Raw genomic sequence first — 16,830 nt, 5'->3', positions numbered from 1 at the left:
GCAGGAAAAGCTTCACAAGAAGATGTAGGATTTGAAATGGGTCTTAAAGGATCACTACTGTTGGGAGGATAAAAGCCATTCTAGGCAATGAGAGAAGGTAAACAAAGACGCACAGCTTAGAAAACCCAGGTTCTGCCCAGGGAGTGGGAAACAGATCACTTTTGCTAGAGCAGAGAGCTTTTATACATAACGGAAGACAAAAACAAAGATAAGTTAGGAGATGCAGAAAATTTTGATGGACAACCACTGAGATTTCTGAGACAATTCCACAATCAAAAAGCAGCTGTGACACGATGCGGCGTGAGTACCAGAGGAGGTGAGACGGAATAAAAGACACAAAGGTGGAAAAAAGAACAGACATCACATGTAGGAGGAAATAGTAAGTAACTAAAGAAGAGTAACTAGGAGAAAGAAGAGACATTTCAGGAAAGTCAGAAAAGAAGTTGAAAGTAAACAGACATAGGAAGGTGTGCGCTTAAAACAAAAAAGAAGTTAAGAAAAAGTCATATGAAGAAAACACTGACAGCTAGATTGCCAAATGACATTTTAGAAATAAAATGGAAGAAAAGCCAGATTACAAAAAGATGAAAGAAATACCAGACAGAAAAGTAGAGAAGTGGCTACAAATGGCTCAATAAGCTAAAGACGCCAGATAGTGGATAAGGAGAAAAAAGATGACAGAATTAAATGAGCTTTTAAAATACTCTCAGAAACAGGAAGAGGTTAATAATTAGAAAGAGAATGGAGATAAAAGAAAAGGAAAAGTTTAGTTTGAGACAACAGGCTAGCAGAAAAATCCTGTTAAGAATACAGGTTTTCCTATAAATAAAATAAAATTCACTAATAATAAAAAGATCAAAGGACTATACAACAATACACATTTGCAAGAGACTGGGTATATGTACATGTTAATAAGCTCGTGCACAAAGTTAAAATTTAGTATGAGATTTCAGAGTTTGGGGAGGGTCTAAAAGTAAAATGCTAGAGGAAGTAAACATCTATTTTTTGCATAGAAGATAACAGCATACGTAGTAAAATCACACACACTTGGTTATGATAGGTTTTACGTAAGAAATCTATTACAAATTATTGTGCGTTACTTGAAGCAACACTATGTAAAAACAGTTTTTTTATTAAAGCATTATGATTTACTATCATTATCTTGTGGAATCTAGACCAGTAATTTGCAACTGGAAGTGATAACCTTCCCTCTCCCCAACACATTAGGAAATGGGAGGAGGTGGTTGTTTCTGGTGGCCACAATACTGGGAGGGACCCCACTAGCATTTAGTCAGCAGAGTCCAAGGATGCCCAGTGTCTTCCAAGGTAAAGCACAACCCAGCCCAAATGCCAGAGTGGCGCCCTGATGAGAAACACCAAGTAAGCAGACAACTAAGGTTTCTTGTCTTGTATATTTAGATAACAATGAGATTCATTTTTAAAATTTAATTCTTGTGATAAATTAATTTGATTCTGATAAAGGTTTTTGCATTCCACCTTGATCTGTTTTAATTCAGAACTTAAAAACAGGCCTATAGTTCCAAGAAAGATATTTCAGTTATTCTAATGCTGAGACATTAATTATCCTTTGACAAATAATGAAGAAGTGGCTAGGAGAATGTCATGTTTAAAACAATAGCTTCAATAAGTATTCAGTTTTCAAAATAATACCTAGGGCAATGGTTAAGCTGAATGCACGCATCTGCATTATTTTACCATGAAATATATCCATGCAATTTTTATACATTGAAAGTTTCCTAAGGCAAAGCAATTTAAATTGACATTTACTTAAAACTAAGAAGGTCTATAAGGATTATAATGGCAATATAGCGAAGTACTGCCATGGATTGAAACACAACAAATAAAAGTTCACAATGATTCTGAAAAGGATACTAGGAAACCAACTCATTACTTTGAAAAAGAAGAAAAAATAAAACTGGTAAACAAGGGAAAGAATTAAGCACTTATTCTGCCTTCACTATGTAACTTACCTGATTGGGTAACCAAATAGAAGATGTGGGTAAGTTTCTCTTTGAGAAGTATTCCAGTGGCTGCCAGCATCACAAAAAGACAACCAGATCTTATGTGTCTCCTGACAGAAAAGCACACTACCACCTATGAAGTAGTTTTGTAAAAAAAACAAAACAACAAAAAAAACAAGCAAGCAAGAAAGAAAATCAAACCTGAATTTGATCAAGCCTTTTTACCTAACTCCCAAATTTACAGGAAACACTGAACACAAAGAAAGATATTAAACCATGCCATAGGAATGCAGTCAAGTAAAATACAGACTCCGAGACTCAGTCCCGTTTCATCATTAAACAAATTTCAACAATGAAAAAAAAAAAAGAGAGGGAATTTACAGATTAGAAGAGATATAAAAGACATATCAACCAAACCCAATGTACCTACTTTATTTGGACAGTGATTCAAATAAGATGCAGGGGGGAGGAGAGGGTCTAGGACATCCGTGAGACTTGTAAATTTGAACAATGAGTGATTAAGGAACTTCAATAAAATTTTTAGATATATTTACGTCATGGTGGTTAAGTAAAAAGGAGTCCCTTATCTTTTGAAAATGCACACTGAAATCTATTCTTTAAAAATGCGGATGAAATGATGTCTGAGATTTGCTTCAATTAACATGAGATGGTGAAATAGGTAGGGCTATAGATGAAATGAGATTGGTCAGTGGGTTGATGACTACTGAAACTGGGTGAAGGCTGCATGGGATTCATCATACTTTACTTTCATATATGTTTCAAGTTCTCCATAATAAAAAGTTAATTAAAAAAAATTAAGAAACCTCAGCAGGAGGGAAAAGTGATCATTTGCAATATGTTTACTTCAGGGTTTAAAAAAGAACAAAATGAATACCTGGAATAGTCCTCTAATGGATATGGGGATACTAAGCATCTGGGAGGATATAACAGAAATGTCTTTTAAAATTTTAAAAAGACACTGGTGTAAATTAAATAAAGAAAATCTAAAGGTACACTAGTTAAAACTGTCATGGAATTCCACAGAGATCATATGCATCTAAGTCTGTGTTCAAACCTTTCAAATGCCAGATTTTTCCTCACTGTGATAGCAGGTAAATTTACTACAAGCATATATATCACAAATCTAACAAATATTAACAATACCCTTAGAAACAAGTATGAAACAAAAATAAAACCATAAAGCCCAGGCCTTATGGTGCCCTCTATATTTCGTTGTTGCTACTGTTTAAATTGGGAAGGCTACAGAAAAAGCAATAGGAAGCCATAAAAAACATGTAGCCACAATCTTCTGAGAGCGATTCTCTTGGGGACCCTGAATAAATGGATGCTTGACCTACTAAAATTTAATGTGAAAAAATGATCCATTTGTGAAGGACCTATAAGACTGCAAATGGCAAAACAAACTACAAATAACTACCCTCAGAAAGGGAATGAATGGTGTTTATGAAAAGTGAGACGCATAGATGGAAGATCATCATGATGATTTATAAGTAAAGGAAAATAAAATAAAAAGGTAACAAAATTCATGTTTCCCTAGGCCTTTCATTCAGACCAAAACATGTGGAGCTATACTCCCAAAAGCAATTTAAGACTAGAGACGTCTTTATTTTTCCCCAGACAAGCTAGCAGTTAAACAGAATGACAAAGTATATTTGTTCTGGGACAGTGAAGCGGCAAAAAAAACCTTGGAATGGCATAACTGGTCCAAATCCCTCCAAAATAGGCAGACTAAACCTTGGACAATGAATGAACACAGCAATATTCCAATTCCTTTCAAAGTTTTGTTTGTTGCGAACAATCATAAAATTAAAACAATTATTACATACACCAAGGACCAAATAGAGTGGATTGGGACCCTAGAAATTTGACCCTACTGCTACTACTCGTAAGGTTAATCACCTCCTACTGAGCATCACATCCAAAATAGGTGCCAAGAACAAGCTTATGCTGTTTATCTATACACCCTTATAAAAGCAATGAAGTGTCAACAGAGAGAAAAGTCTCAAAGCTTTAGAATATTGCATTTAGACAAGATACAAGGCACAGATTTGTTTCGTAAAACTCATTAGTTTTATCAATTTTAAATGAACTTTATAAACCGAGCAGGTCACCCTGACAGCATTAGGTCTGTTTTGCTAAGTGGATCAGCTCCTCTTCCAAAGAGACTCATAAGAAAAAAAAAAAAAAATCCTCATACTAATATCTGGGAATAATTTTATATAAATTCACATGTTTAGGGAAAAATGCTTAAATAAACTATGAAACTATATTTAAAAAGATGAAGTTAAGAGGGCTCTAATATAAAGTCAAATTTCTGTAAAAAGTCAGATCCGGTACCAGTATTAAAAAATAATAAGAGCACATATTGCTGAGAAATCAGCATTAAAACTCTCCTAAAATCCTACATAATTGGGGCTTTTCTCCATAAAGCTAGAAATTCTTATCTGCAGAGAGATTTTTTCCAACTTGAAAGCAATTCATAAACATGGACTGCTTCACAATACCCCAGAGAAAGAAGCAGAGGTAGATTTCACGTTATTCCTCTGCCCACAGGAAAGCCATACACAAAGAGCTACAAGGCAAAGAACAAAGATTTGCCTTTTCCATTATGATCATATTCAATCCCTGACCTTCTTCCTTACAAGGAGAGAGAACAGGGCAAGAAAGTGGTAACTTGAGGACTGCTCCCTGAAAAGAAAATGCCTCTAAATGATTAAAAAAAAAAAAAAAGTAAGAAGAGCCTAGTAACCCCAAACCAAAGGAAATTCTCTTCTTTCTCCAACTCATCATCTGGACCTTACTTGCCAGGTTCTAAAACCCTACAGGAACAGTATTCTGGCTTCTTCAGGAGACTATGAGCAAACGAATAGGATATACTTACACTAAGCTCTTATATCTACAGATCCATAACCAACTCTGAACCCTTTTACCAGATTCCTCAAGCAGTACTGTACAAATGCACAAGTGCTTACTTTCATATCACAAGTAAGCCTAGATTTGTGTCCTGGATCTGTTATGTATACGCACTACGTATGTGACATTTGGCAATTTTCTCAACAACTCTCAGATTCAGTTTTGAAATCTTCACAAGAATGATACTTACTTCATAGGGTTGTTTTAGGAATTGAACAAGGTAGTGTATTAACTGGTACTATACTATGGAATCCAGCACAGTGTCAGGCTGGGGGTTCACTTATCTCCTCTTTCCTCTTTTGAAGTGAGAGTAAAAGTCACCTATTCATGGAAGTATATACAGTGTGTGGCAGAGAAATTGATTTCTCACCGAATACCCATATGCTCCCTCACATTTTCCAGCCACCTTGCAGTTAGTTGAGGCCACATGATTAATTCGTATCTTACTTCCAGACCACAGCATTTAAAAACTGGCATATGACCCTCCAGCTCTCTTGCCTGGACAAATGTTCCAAATGGCAAAGCTACAAGAGGCAAGCAGCACAGATCTGCATCAACACGTGGAAGTGCTACTCAGGAGAGTCCCTGGACCTACAGTGGACTGCACATGAGCGAGAGAAATAAACCTTTGCACGTTCATACCTTATAAGCCTTCTAGGTTCGTTTGTTAATGCAACACACAGCTTAGCAAAATTTAATGTATCCTTTTATAGCCTAATTGCACTCAAATGCTGCAAGACAAAAAGCATACAAAAAAATGGCAAGTCTCATGTTTCTGTATTAAAGGATATCTTCCTTTCTGTGTAATTTTGTATATCTAGAACAAAGAGAATGATTAAAAGATAAAATTTGATAGCAAAGTGGAAGAGTAATCCAATATACACAAACAACTTAAAAAGAAACTGATATAGTTTCACCTTAAGAGGAAAGAAATCTAAAATCAAGAGTCTAAATTTTTTTCTAGTTAAGCATACAAGTTATACAACAAAAAAAGCAATGATCCAAAAATAACGACTGAGAAACTGAAAACAGCTATTAGGAAACAGGTAAAAGAAAGGAAAGCAAAGCAAGACCTTTAAAACACCCTTTCACCAAGAGTAAAATAGCTGTAGTCATTAGTCATTGTAACGGAAGTAGTATAGGGCCACAATTGTTTATCCACAATTCTGGAATGCCAAAAGCTCGGAAAATCAGACTTTTTTTAATAAGTTTGGAGCAAATGATTTGGCAGCAACACTAAACATGAACTTACCTGAAACTACTTCAAATCCTTATTTATCCCACTTAGTATGAATATTCATATATTTTTGGTGTAGAAATACAAAATGTGTTTGATTATGGAGTGCTGCCCTAGATCCCGCTGAGGGTGTTATATAAAATATAATGAAAACATCATACTCCCTTTCTAAAATCTGAAAATTTCTGCATTCTGAAACTCATCTGGCCCCAAGGGTTTGAAGCAAAGGATTGCAGACTTCTAACAATAAGACAAGCAGATAATCTCTGTATTGTCTTGATGAAAATAAAAACCAAATGAAGAGCAGGACTTTCTAACCTGTTTGTAATTCAATGAATGTAAAATGGAATGCTGATGATTTTCCAATGGTATTTCTCCTTGATGGTACTTCAATATTCCTAGTAGAACATAGACACAACCAGCCTAAGGCTAGATCACGCGGGGGGGGGGGGGGGGGGGGGATAATTAACTAGTAGAAGACACAAAAGAGATAAAAATACTCCTGTAGGCATTGCTGGCCTCAATAGATCACAGTTTAGCAGATATTCAAGATAGCCATTCCTGTGGGTTCACATAAAAAGTAACACACATGTATATAAGATAATATAAGATAAATATAAATTACAGCATAAGAGTAGTGGGAGGTGGGGACATCAGCTCTGAGGAAGGTCTAGGAGAATATATTAAGCAAGCGTCACCAATAAGAGGAAAATGGTGAAACGCAAAGTATGCAAAAACTCCAGAAGCAAGGTACTGGAATATCTGCCGCAGAATTTCTCAACCTCAGCACTACTGACATTTTAGTCCAGATAATTCTTTGTTGTGGGGGATTGTCCTAGGCATTATAGGGTATTTAGCAGCATCCCTGACCCCTACTCTACTCACTAAATGTCAGTAGCAGCCCCTTCTTGCCCTGGTTGTGAAAAGAAAAAAGTCTCCAGACATTGCCAATTGTCTCCTAGGCCTGGCGGGAGGCACAAGTAGAGAGGCAAAAATTGCCCCCAGTTGAGAACCACTGATAGAGAAGCAAAGGAAACATTAAAAATTTAAAGATGTTTCTTCTAGATTCTAATAAAATGCAAATATACTTCCCTGTCAAAAGCAGTATGGGAAGAGAAAAAATCATTTTCTATTTCTCTAGATCCACAAGTGGTTTTATTATATGCTTTTAATCTCAATTTTGTAGGGAAGATGAGAATGGTAGATCAAGTTCTCCATCCTCATTCTGAATGCCCTTGCACTCTAAGCAAGAATGATCTGTTGATTTCCTTATAACTAAACATATTCACTTGTTACAGCAACTCATTCAAGGAGCGAATAAGGTACCAACTGGTTACCTACAGAAAGTAACAAAACAATTTGGGAGTCTTGCATGTGGCTGCAAAGTAACCAATATAACTTTTTTAGATGCACACACTGTTTTCATGCACTTTTTAACTACATTATCTGCATTGAACTTCATAGATCCCTAATAAGAATGTAACCTCTTTGGGGGGAAGAATATTGTTTTCAATCACATCATTCTTTTGGAAAAAGTTTTTAGCCACAAGAGTACTGAGTCCTTCAGCTACAGTGGCATGTATGAGGGAAATAAATTTCCTTTTATAATAAAACCAATAGCAAAATGCCTTTGAATAATCATATTAAAAATTACAATTATGAAAAAAAGTAAAGAATATATGGGATATTTAATAGATTTTCTCCAATCCAAAGTCACTGTTCTGTCTGGAATTTCTATTCCTGCCAATCTGACAGACTTCAATTTATTTATTAATTTAACAAATCTTCACATGCAAAGCACTGTGTAAAGCAAGGGATACAAAAATGTATGAGACAAATCTCCTTTCAAAGGAACACTAACTCTTACAGAAAGTAGACAAGCAAGTAAATAATTATAGTATACAGCGTTAACATACTGTATTATGTATTATAGCTGTGGTGAAGCAATATTAGCTTATTGAAAAATAAAACATTTAAAATTATCAGTAACGACCAAGTCCCAAGAAAAAGTCTCATGATTTTTGAGTACTAACGCTGATAACAAATTTAATAAATTAATAAAAAAATAATAAGAACTATCGATTGGTAGATGACCACAACAGGGTGGGATGAAAAGCACCTTCAATCAGAGTAGTTCTGTATTTACCTGTTTTACAAATCGAGCTTCCAATTAAGATTTAATTTTTATAAAAAGGGAGTTCCAGGATTTTTTTGGAAGAGTTGAAAATAAAAGGACTAGATGATTAATGAGATACAATTTTGTTTTATAAAATAGGGTACCTTCAGGCAGCACACACTGTTTAATAGAAACAGTAACAACAATCAAATGTATAAGTAAGAAAAAGCAATCTATGTATGTGTGTGGGAGGATTTAAAATCACTACTGTATAAGCAACCAACAAAGCTATGTAGACATCACATGTTATTTTGATCATGACCTGCCTTCATACACCAACTAGAAAAAGCTTCCAAAATCTCTCCTTAGACCACAGACAACGAAAGAATATTATGTTTTGGTAACAGGTAAACTATATCAATTCAGATTCTAAATTTTACAAATATTGATATATTCTCATTCTCAGGAAAATGCAAATTCTTATAATGGGATATTTAAAAGAGAAAACATAACCATCACCTTTATTTAAAAATTTTTCACTATTATTTACTGGATAGTCAGACCATTCTCTATTGAATTAAGTATCACTAACCTTATGCATATTCCTTTAAAGGGGATATAATATTTGTTCATCTTTGCCCAATGTTCTTAGGTTTATTTTCTTTTTTACTCAAGTTCCAAGGAACTGCTTTTACTAACATCAAAAAAACAACTGCTTGATATGTTCTCAATAAATAGGTGCTGAATTGATTAAAATGAAATTACTCCTATAGTAGGATGCTGATGCACTGGCGAAAATGCCAGCAAGAGTGAGAGCATGCTGCTGAACTGCCTCTCCTACTGTAATTATGCTGTGGCCACTTTACTGACCCAATTTACACTGTTACAAAACTTTAAAACATATTAACCCATCTAATTCTCACAATTAACCTATAAAGAGGGCGGGGGGTATCATTTTAATCTCCATTTTACAGCTAAGGAAACTGAAAGACAGAAATACCCCACAACTTATCTAACCTAACTTAGCTAGTAAGTGCCAGAGCACGGATTTGAACCCAGACAGTCTGTCCAGCTCCAGTTCCCTCGCTTTTAAAACTTTAATATACACACAATTCACCTGGGAATCTTGTTGGAATTCAGATTCTGATTCAGTACTTCTGCAGTAAGGGAGACCAGATTCTGCATTTCTACAATCTCACCTGCGATGCAGATGCTGCTGGTCTGAAGTTCACCCTTTGAGCAGCAAAGTTCTAGTCTACTCTAGTAAATGGTGGAAAGTGGTGGTAACCCTCAAAAGGAGGCAGAGTTCATCCACAGTTAGACAATTAGGCTCATGAGCAAAGAAGGGGTTGCCAATTTCTGGTTTAGAACTTAACTGATTCTTTTATTAATTGTTTTTTAAAGAAGGAAGTTAAAATTTCCAAGTACTACAGTACCTGCTTTCAGGTTTTGCAATACTAAAACTTGATACTGTAACGCCTCCCTCCAATAAGGCCTTTCCCACATCAAAAACTATTTATAAATGGCCCTGAATATCTACCTCAAGCTAGATTCAATCTGAACGTATTAAAGAATATTTTAAGAGTGTATTTGTACTTTCTTGTACATGGAAAACACTATAGGTTGAGTTAAAAATCCAGCACCTTTCTAAATCTTTGCCGCCTGTACAAGTGGTAACTGTGAGAGGACAACGACACCCTTTGGGAAACTGATGGAACATAAGTGTCTTAATGGGACATCACTCAACAATTTTCTCTAAAAACAGGTAAAGAAATACCCATAACACAATTTCCCTTCATTCTCATTGGTGTCTCAACGATACCCTAATCTAGAATACAGTTATGCAAAGAGTATAAACTGAAGCCACTAAATATTACATCTCCATGTTTAGGATGGTTTGGCCTAAGGCATTCCAATATCTAAAAACTGAAATGCCATGAAATCATTGGAAACAACATTTCATCAAACGTTTATACTTTCAGGAAAAGAAATATCAATACTATCAAAATATATTCAAATATGTCTAAAGCCATACACTTAATTCTAACAATTAGGTCTATCCTAAGATCACCCTGGGTGTATACATATGACACATAGGTATATGATAACTAAAGAATATTTTATTAATTAAACACAGGAAGGGATTTAAGAGAAATCTTAATCTAGTCTGAGTAATTTTGGTTTTGCTGAGTTTTCTTGTATTTCATTCAACTTTCCTGAATGTACACAGATATACTTTACATTTCTTCCCTGAGGAAGAATTACATCTATCACACACTTTGACAAGCTCATAAACATCATATTCAAAACTATAATGGAATTCTGATTAATTAACTACACACGAAAGTCAAAAGAATTAGGTTTCTGAGATTTCAGGCAATATGAATTCAAATATTCTAGAATTTATTAATATAGAACCCCATTTTTAATTATAACAAATTAAGTTTAAACTATACAATCATCATAAAGCTAAAATTCTCACCGATGCACCTGTGAATTACAAGAACACCACAGTCTGTCACATATTTGACATGAAGGTAAAAATACAACACAAATTCGGACTTGGCTGTCAAAATCCTAAAATGCCTCCACTAACCTACTCAATATTCCTAACTCCTGCTCAAGGACAAAGACTGAATCTTCTTCCACTCAAAAGCATCTAGACACTTATAATAAAACACACAAAAGTACCTGGATAGTTTACATGTCAGGCATACATAAGACGACTGTCCTCAAACTAGTAAGAAGCAACTTCTCCCAGGCCCCTACTAAGACTCAGATTTACTGTCTGTTTTTTCATTAATCACTTACACGGTCACAAAGAAACTCATAGATATATTAAAAGAACTAGAGAAGTGAAAGATGTCATTTGCAGTAGTTGACAGTCATCACAAGGTGTGACAAGGGAGAGTGCAGATGATGCATTATCCCATGTTATTGTTCACAAGCAAGCCCAAGGCTTCACCATTTCACTAGTCTAATCACTAAACATGAAGCATTATTTCACGGACTGAAACGAAACCTGGTATATAAAGAGAGAAATTAAAACAAGTTAAACTTTCTATCTCCTATTTACTTCCTCTAAAACAATCCTCAGTGACCTTGTGGAACCATTCCCAAGTTAAACGTGTAAAGCATATTTCTTCAGCAACTGCGGCAATAAGCTGTTGCTCTAAGGCATTCAGCACATATCCACTGGGCTCTCTAGATTTATGCACATACACTAGTTTGTGCCATTTGCAGAAAATCAACAGAAACCTTTAAAAATGTTTGACCTTACGAAATTTTAAAACATTTAGGAGTTTTCAATTGATAGATCTTTACATCTTATATAACGGGAAATATCAAAATACACTCTGCAAGTTAAGTAATTCTTCCAGAGAACAAATTTAACTTGACCTCCCTAAATGGCTACAGATTTGACACACCGTTTAGAAGCCTGGAAGGAAATACTCTGATTTACTTATTCTCCAAAGCAGTGCCGTTCAACAGAGATATAACACAAGCCACATATGTAATTTTAAATTTTCTAATAACCACAATTTGAATGGTAAAAAATAAAAGTGAAATCAATCTTAAAACATATTTTATAAAACTCAATATAGCCAAAATATTCTCACTTCAACATGTAATAAAAATTTTTTTTAAATCAATAAGATATTTTACATTCTTTTCTTGTACTAAGTTTTCGAAATCCGACGTGTATGTTACACCTAGAGCACATCTCATTTTGTATTACAACTGAAATGGTCAGGAGCCACAAGTGGCTAGTGGCTACATGACTGCACAGAACAGCTCTTAAGTAACACTTTGAGACCTGACATACCACTATCTGCTTAAAATTAGTTTACATTCATGTTTCCTTTTTGAATTGAAATGGCTGATTACAAATGAGCAAAACTGCTATTTGACTGGATAAATTAGTATCAGATCACCTTATCTGAGGCTCCGGTTAACACACACAATAAGAAGCAATTGGATTATACCCTATTATATCTCAAGCAGACTTCAGAGATAGGTCTGATCATCACAACTGAACAAAACTTGTAGCAAAAACACAGGTTAAAACAAGAAAACATTTTCATATCAAACCATAACACTGACTTATTTGTAGCAGCCACTCTTGTTCCTGAGCACATATCTCTACACAAATTATCTACAAGACTCTTTTTAAGTTTGATGAATTTTGGAAGCCATGTAGTCACTGTCGACAGAGCATTAAGTAAGATGAATTGAGAAAAATTATTTCAGGGAAAAAATTATCAACCAGTTACTTTTAATGCACCTTACACCAACCAACAATCTTAAATTATTCTACATGAGCTCCACTGAAATGAATTCTTCCAACAAATTTCAATTCCTTTACTGCTTTTCATATACAGATTTCAAGTACCAAAATTACTGAGACTTTTTCCAAGTAATTAGGACATTTGATTAAAATGTAAATAATTCCAACAATGCATTCTCTAGAAAACAACTAAAACCATTAGCTTAGCACATAAAATTTGTCCTTAAGGCAAATTACTGAATAAATCAAACTATACTCCTGTTTACTGCATTTAAATTTTGTAACAACACATTCAGCAATTTCTAAATTTGGAAGGTCAGTTCAGATTGCACACAAGCAGTAACTTTAAAGCTTAGCAAAATTTTAGAAGTTTCTGAAAATACTTCTGAATAAACACCTCTACAGAAATATTACAACAGAACAAAAATCAGCACCATTCATACTACCTCAATAAGAAGCACAAAATCAGTCTAATTCTTAAGTCCAAAATGTATGATATATGCTAAAAAGCATTTTTTCTCCTAAATTTATTTAATTCACCTTAGACAATTTTTACTGCAGTTGCAAAGCTAAAAAGAAGCAAATGTAGCCTCTTCTGCAGAACACACATCCACAGATGATACCTTAACCTCTTGATATTTCTCCACAATGTGAAATTAAAACAACAAAATTTGTTTCTTACCTGCAGTTAGGAGGAGGATCAAGCGTTATTTCAGCTAGCTCCTTCTGAATTCTGTTAGTGAAATGAGAACAGACAAAAAGGATTTGAGATAGTCTAGAGAATAACCGGGGAATTACACTGCCCTCTACCACCATGCAGTTAAATGCAAGGCTGGCTCTGCCTTCAGTACTGCTAACATGGCTGCTTCCTCTTTGTTCTCAGAGGCATAACCCAAACCCCTTCACAGAAACTTTGCAGCTTTTTTTCTCACTTGCTATTGGAAATAAGCAAGACACTTACACCTGATCTGAAAACTAGTCCTCCACTAGCATTCAGGAAAGGATAGAAAATCCATTTTAAAACACTTTTTACCAAAGAAATTCTCTTTTCAAGCTTATATGCAAATGAGACAAGAAGGGAGGAGGGAAAGCACTAGAATATTTGACAATGACTTCAAGTCACTTTTACAGAGGTAAGAATTAACAAGCTACTGCAAAAGCACGTTAATAGTTTTGACAATATTTCATCTGTCCAGAAAAAGTTTAAAATTTACAAATATCCTTACCAGTGAAAAACTTTCAAAGAACTCTGGCATTCTTATTTAACCATATCTGTTTTCCTTGATCTTAAGGACAGCACTTAAAATTAATAAATTTGATGGGAAAGGAGACAATAAGATATATAGCCTTGAGTTAAAGGGGAAAAAAAGCAGTTCTATGATTTTATTCAAATTTAAAATGCTTTCAAAACTTCAGATGTGTTTAGTATGTTCCTCAACAAGATTACAACTAAGAAGGATTTTAAATTATTTCAAAGATTGCTGTTATCTAATAAAATATTCTCAAGTTATTAATACTTGATTACTGATACAATAAAGGCAAAAATCTATTTAAAAAATAGGAGTATTTCTGAATCACTACAGAACACCAATATTTAATCAGTTTTTATGTTTTTTTTTCCCTTTGGTTGTGATCAATAAAAATCAACAAAATGTCAACATTGGCTAATGCTGTAGATACACCTGATGTATAATTACTAGAATTCATGGATATTCCACTATTACTACCACTGATGGCATCCCATTGACAGAATCTTTTTTTCACCATCACAGAAAATATAAATCAACAGGAAACAAATGATCTTTCACTTATACTCAAGAAAATATGTTTCTCCTGCTGCTGAGTATTAATGTGTCAAGCATATCCACAAGTTTTAGCGTGAAGAGGCACAAGGACAACAAAAGTTTTCAACGGCCAAGTACTACCTAAAATTGTAAATGGCTACGTCTCAGTTTTATTTGCCCTCACAAGAACGCAGGTGTAACCATAATTTAACTACAAAAAGTAATACCTAGGATGCATGACCTAAAGTCCTGTTTCTAAAACTGAAAGCCGATTTAGAGCACAATCTTTAAATCTGCTTTCAAATACAGCCAAGGCCTTGAATTTACAAATTTTCTAGCCAACATGATCCTTACAAGAAGAGAGGCACCGCTGATCTCGAGAAGTGTCAATTTCAATGCAGAAGAGTATGACTCATAAAAAGGAAACATCCTCAAAGTACCAGCTAACGTGGATTCACCAAATTTTCCTTGCCAACTCCTTAAACAATCTGTCAGAATGTGTAGTCTGGTCTCTACTCAAGGACACTTTTACCAAAGTTACCAAAGTACAGAGTAAGTTTGCTTAAAAGTATAATTCTAGGCAGGTGGCTTGTATACCACCTAAAGAATGACAGCTCACTCAAGTACAAATAAAATTGATCGTGAAGTAAATATTTTTGAACCATTACTAATGATGCAAAGCCAACCAAAGAGTCCAATCACTTGGAAAACAACCTGACAACGTGCTTAATCCTTGTTTGACACGTTACCTTTTAGCACTAGTGGATAACTTAGCAGTGGTTTTGCTAGAGAGTTTGGTGTTTTTCTTCTGCTGGGTGGCAGAAGGTTTTCTTTCTTCTTGTTCTTCAGGCTCTGGAGCGGCTGGGTCTCGCTGGTCCGCATCTGAACTACCACTGCTGGTGCTGGGGCTCTCATCATCGGACCTCTGCCTATCACTGGACATCTTGGTGAAGTTATTTCTTGAAAAACTTTGAGAGAGAAAAGGGGGAAAGAAAGGCAACGTTAAACCTAAGAAATAAACCAAGAGCATTTTATTTACCTAAAATCTTATTTTAATGAAAACGTTTCAGAAGTGTTCCCACTTATTTCACCGTACAACAAGGTTACAGGGGAGGTGATGGGTCTCACAACGCCAGCTTGCAGGAATTTACCGAACTCAAGTTAGAAAACCCACTCACATTTTTTTCCATCCCTTGGACAATCTATCAATTGTCTACTTTCTCAGAAGGCATGAAACAGATTTGCCAGGGAACTTAGGCAACGAGCATTAATAACATATGACACACTGTAAATAACAGATCTAGCTGAAAAATGTTAAAAAGTCACTAATAACGTCTAAATATTTACACACTGACATTGGTCAAAGCTACCAAATTCCTTTTCCGAGAGGAAAACATACCCTGTTAATCGCCCATATGCTTATTTAAGGCGGCGATCCCTCCTCTGTGCATGTAAGCCTTTAAATACAACACTTAGGAATTTAAAAATCGACTAACGAGCTGCTCTAGCCCTTGCCACCGCCAGCAGCGAAGATTCATCCGGCCAAGACCGAGCTGCCACCCTGGGAAAAGGCGAATCCAAACTGCACCTTCTGCAAAGCTCCCAATGCCATCAAGGGTCCTCGCTCAATTTTTACATCACGGACCGACATTTTGTCCAGAATAACGAAAAAGAAAAGCAGAGGGAAAACAAACAAACAAACAAAGCCCCAAGAAGTGCAACAAATTTCCGCGCCCGCGGAGGCGAGCCGCGGCCGGCGGCGGCGGCCACGCAGCTCCGCGGCCCTTTGTGGGGAGGGCCGCGCGGGGGCCGCGGGCAGCGCTCGCCGCGCCGGGCGCCAAGTGATGCGAGCCGCCCGGCCGGCCCCGCCGCGGCTCGCGGACCCCGGCGGCGCGGGCGCCCGGCGCGAACAAAGCTGCCCGCCCCCGCCCCCTCCCCCACCGCCGCCGCCCCGGCCGCCCCCCACGCGGCCCCCCGGCCCCGCCGCCTTACCTCGGCCGCCCGCCCGGCCCGCTCGCGCGCCGCTACGGTGTGGGGGAGGGAGAGAGAAAAAACCCCTTCCTTAAGGAAATGGAGGCAGCTGGGGGGGGGAAAGGGGGGGGAGGGAAAAAAAGAAGCCGAGGAGGCTCTGGCCGGGGAGTGTGGAACATTGAAAGTCGGAGGGGGTTGTGCAGTGCCGGGCTCCGGCCGGAGGGTGGCGCCGCCCAGCGCCTTCGGAAAAAAGGGGGGGGTGGGAGCTCGGCGGGGCAAGGGCGCGAGCTCCCGGCGAGGCGGAGGGGACGCGGGAGACCCCCGCGCGCTGTGGCCTCCCGCCGCCGCCGCCCGGCTCGGCTCCTCCCGGCCGCGCAGTCAGCAAGTTCCGAGGCGAGCGCGGGGGGAGGGGCCGGCGCGGCGGCGGCGCGCGTGCTCGCTGCTTGCCTGGCGGAGGGGCGCGCGCCGCCGGCGGCCGGCGGGCGCGAGCGGTTCCCGCGCGCTCCCGCGCGCTCTCT

The 16,830-nt window shown here is 37.2% G+C and overlaps 1 protein-coding gene across 5 annotated transcripts in view; it reads right to left on the bottom strand.

The window, feature by feature from the left end:
- The window catches only part of UBE2E3 (ubiquitin conjugating enzyme E2 E3), a 95,271-nt gene extending 78,794 nt beyond the window's left edge, over positions 1-16,477 (bottom strand). The window contains exons 1-3 of one of the 5 annotated variants that reach the window (XM_087435457.1): positions 16,334-16,477; positions 15,091-15,309; positions 13,240-13,290 (exon numbers count right to left, since the gene is read on the bottom strand). In XM_087435457.1, the coding sequence (XP_087291583.1) occupies positions 13,240-13,290; positions 15,091-15,284 (245 nt within the window). In that variant the 5' untranslated portion in view covers positions 15,285-15,309; positions 16,334-16,477. Of the gene's footprint in view, positions 1-13,239; positions 13,291-15,090; positions 15,310-15,740; positions 16,139-16,333 lie in introns of those variants that run through there. The other 4 variants (XM_087435459.1, XM_087435458.1, XM_087435456.1 and 1 more) reach the window with 4 other exon arrangements.
- Positions 16,478-16,830: the final 353 nt, after the last annotated feature.

The sequence above is a fragment of the Ceratotherium simum genome, chromosome 9 (genome assembly GCF_057802395.1).
Source record: "Ceratotherium simum simum isolate JZ-2026a chromosome 9, ASM5780239v1, whole genome shotgun sequence".
Classification (NCBI taxonomy): Eukaryota; Metazoa; Chordata; class Mammalia; order Perissodactyla; family Rhinocerotidae; genus Ceratotherium; species Ceratotherium simum.
The sequence above is the reverse complement of the archived record's forward strand: the minus strand, read 5'-3'. Positions and strand labels throughout refer to the sequence as shown.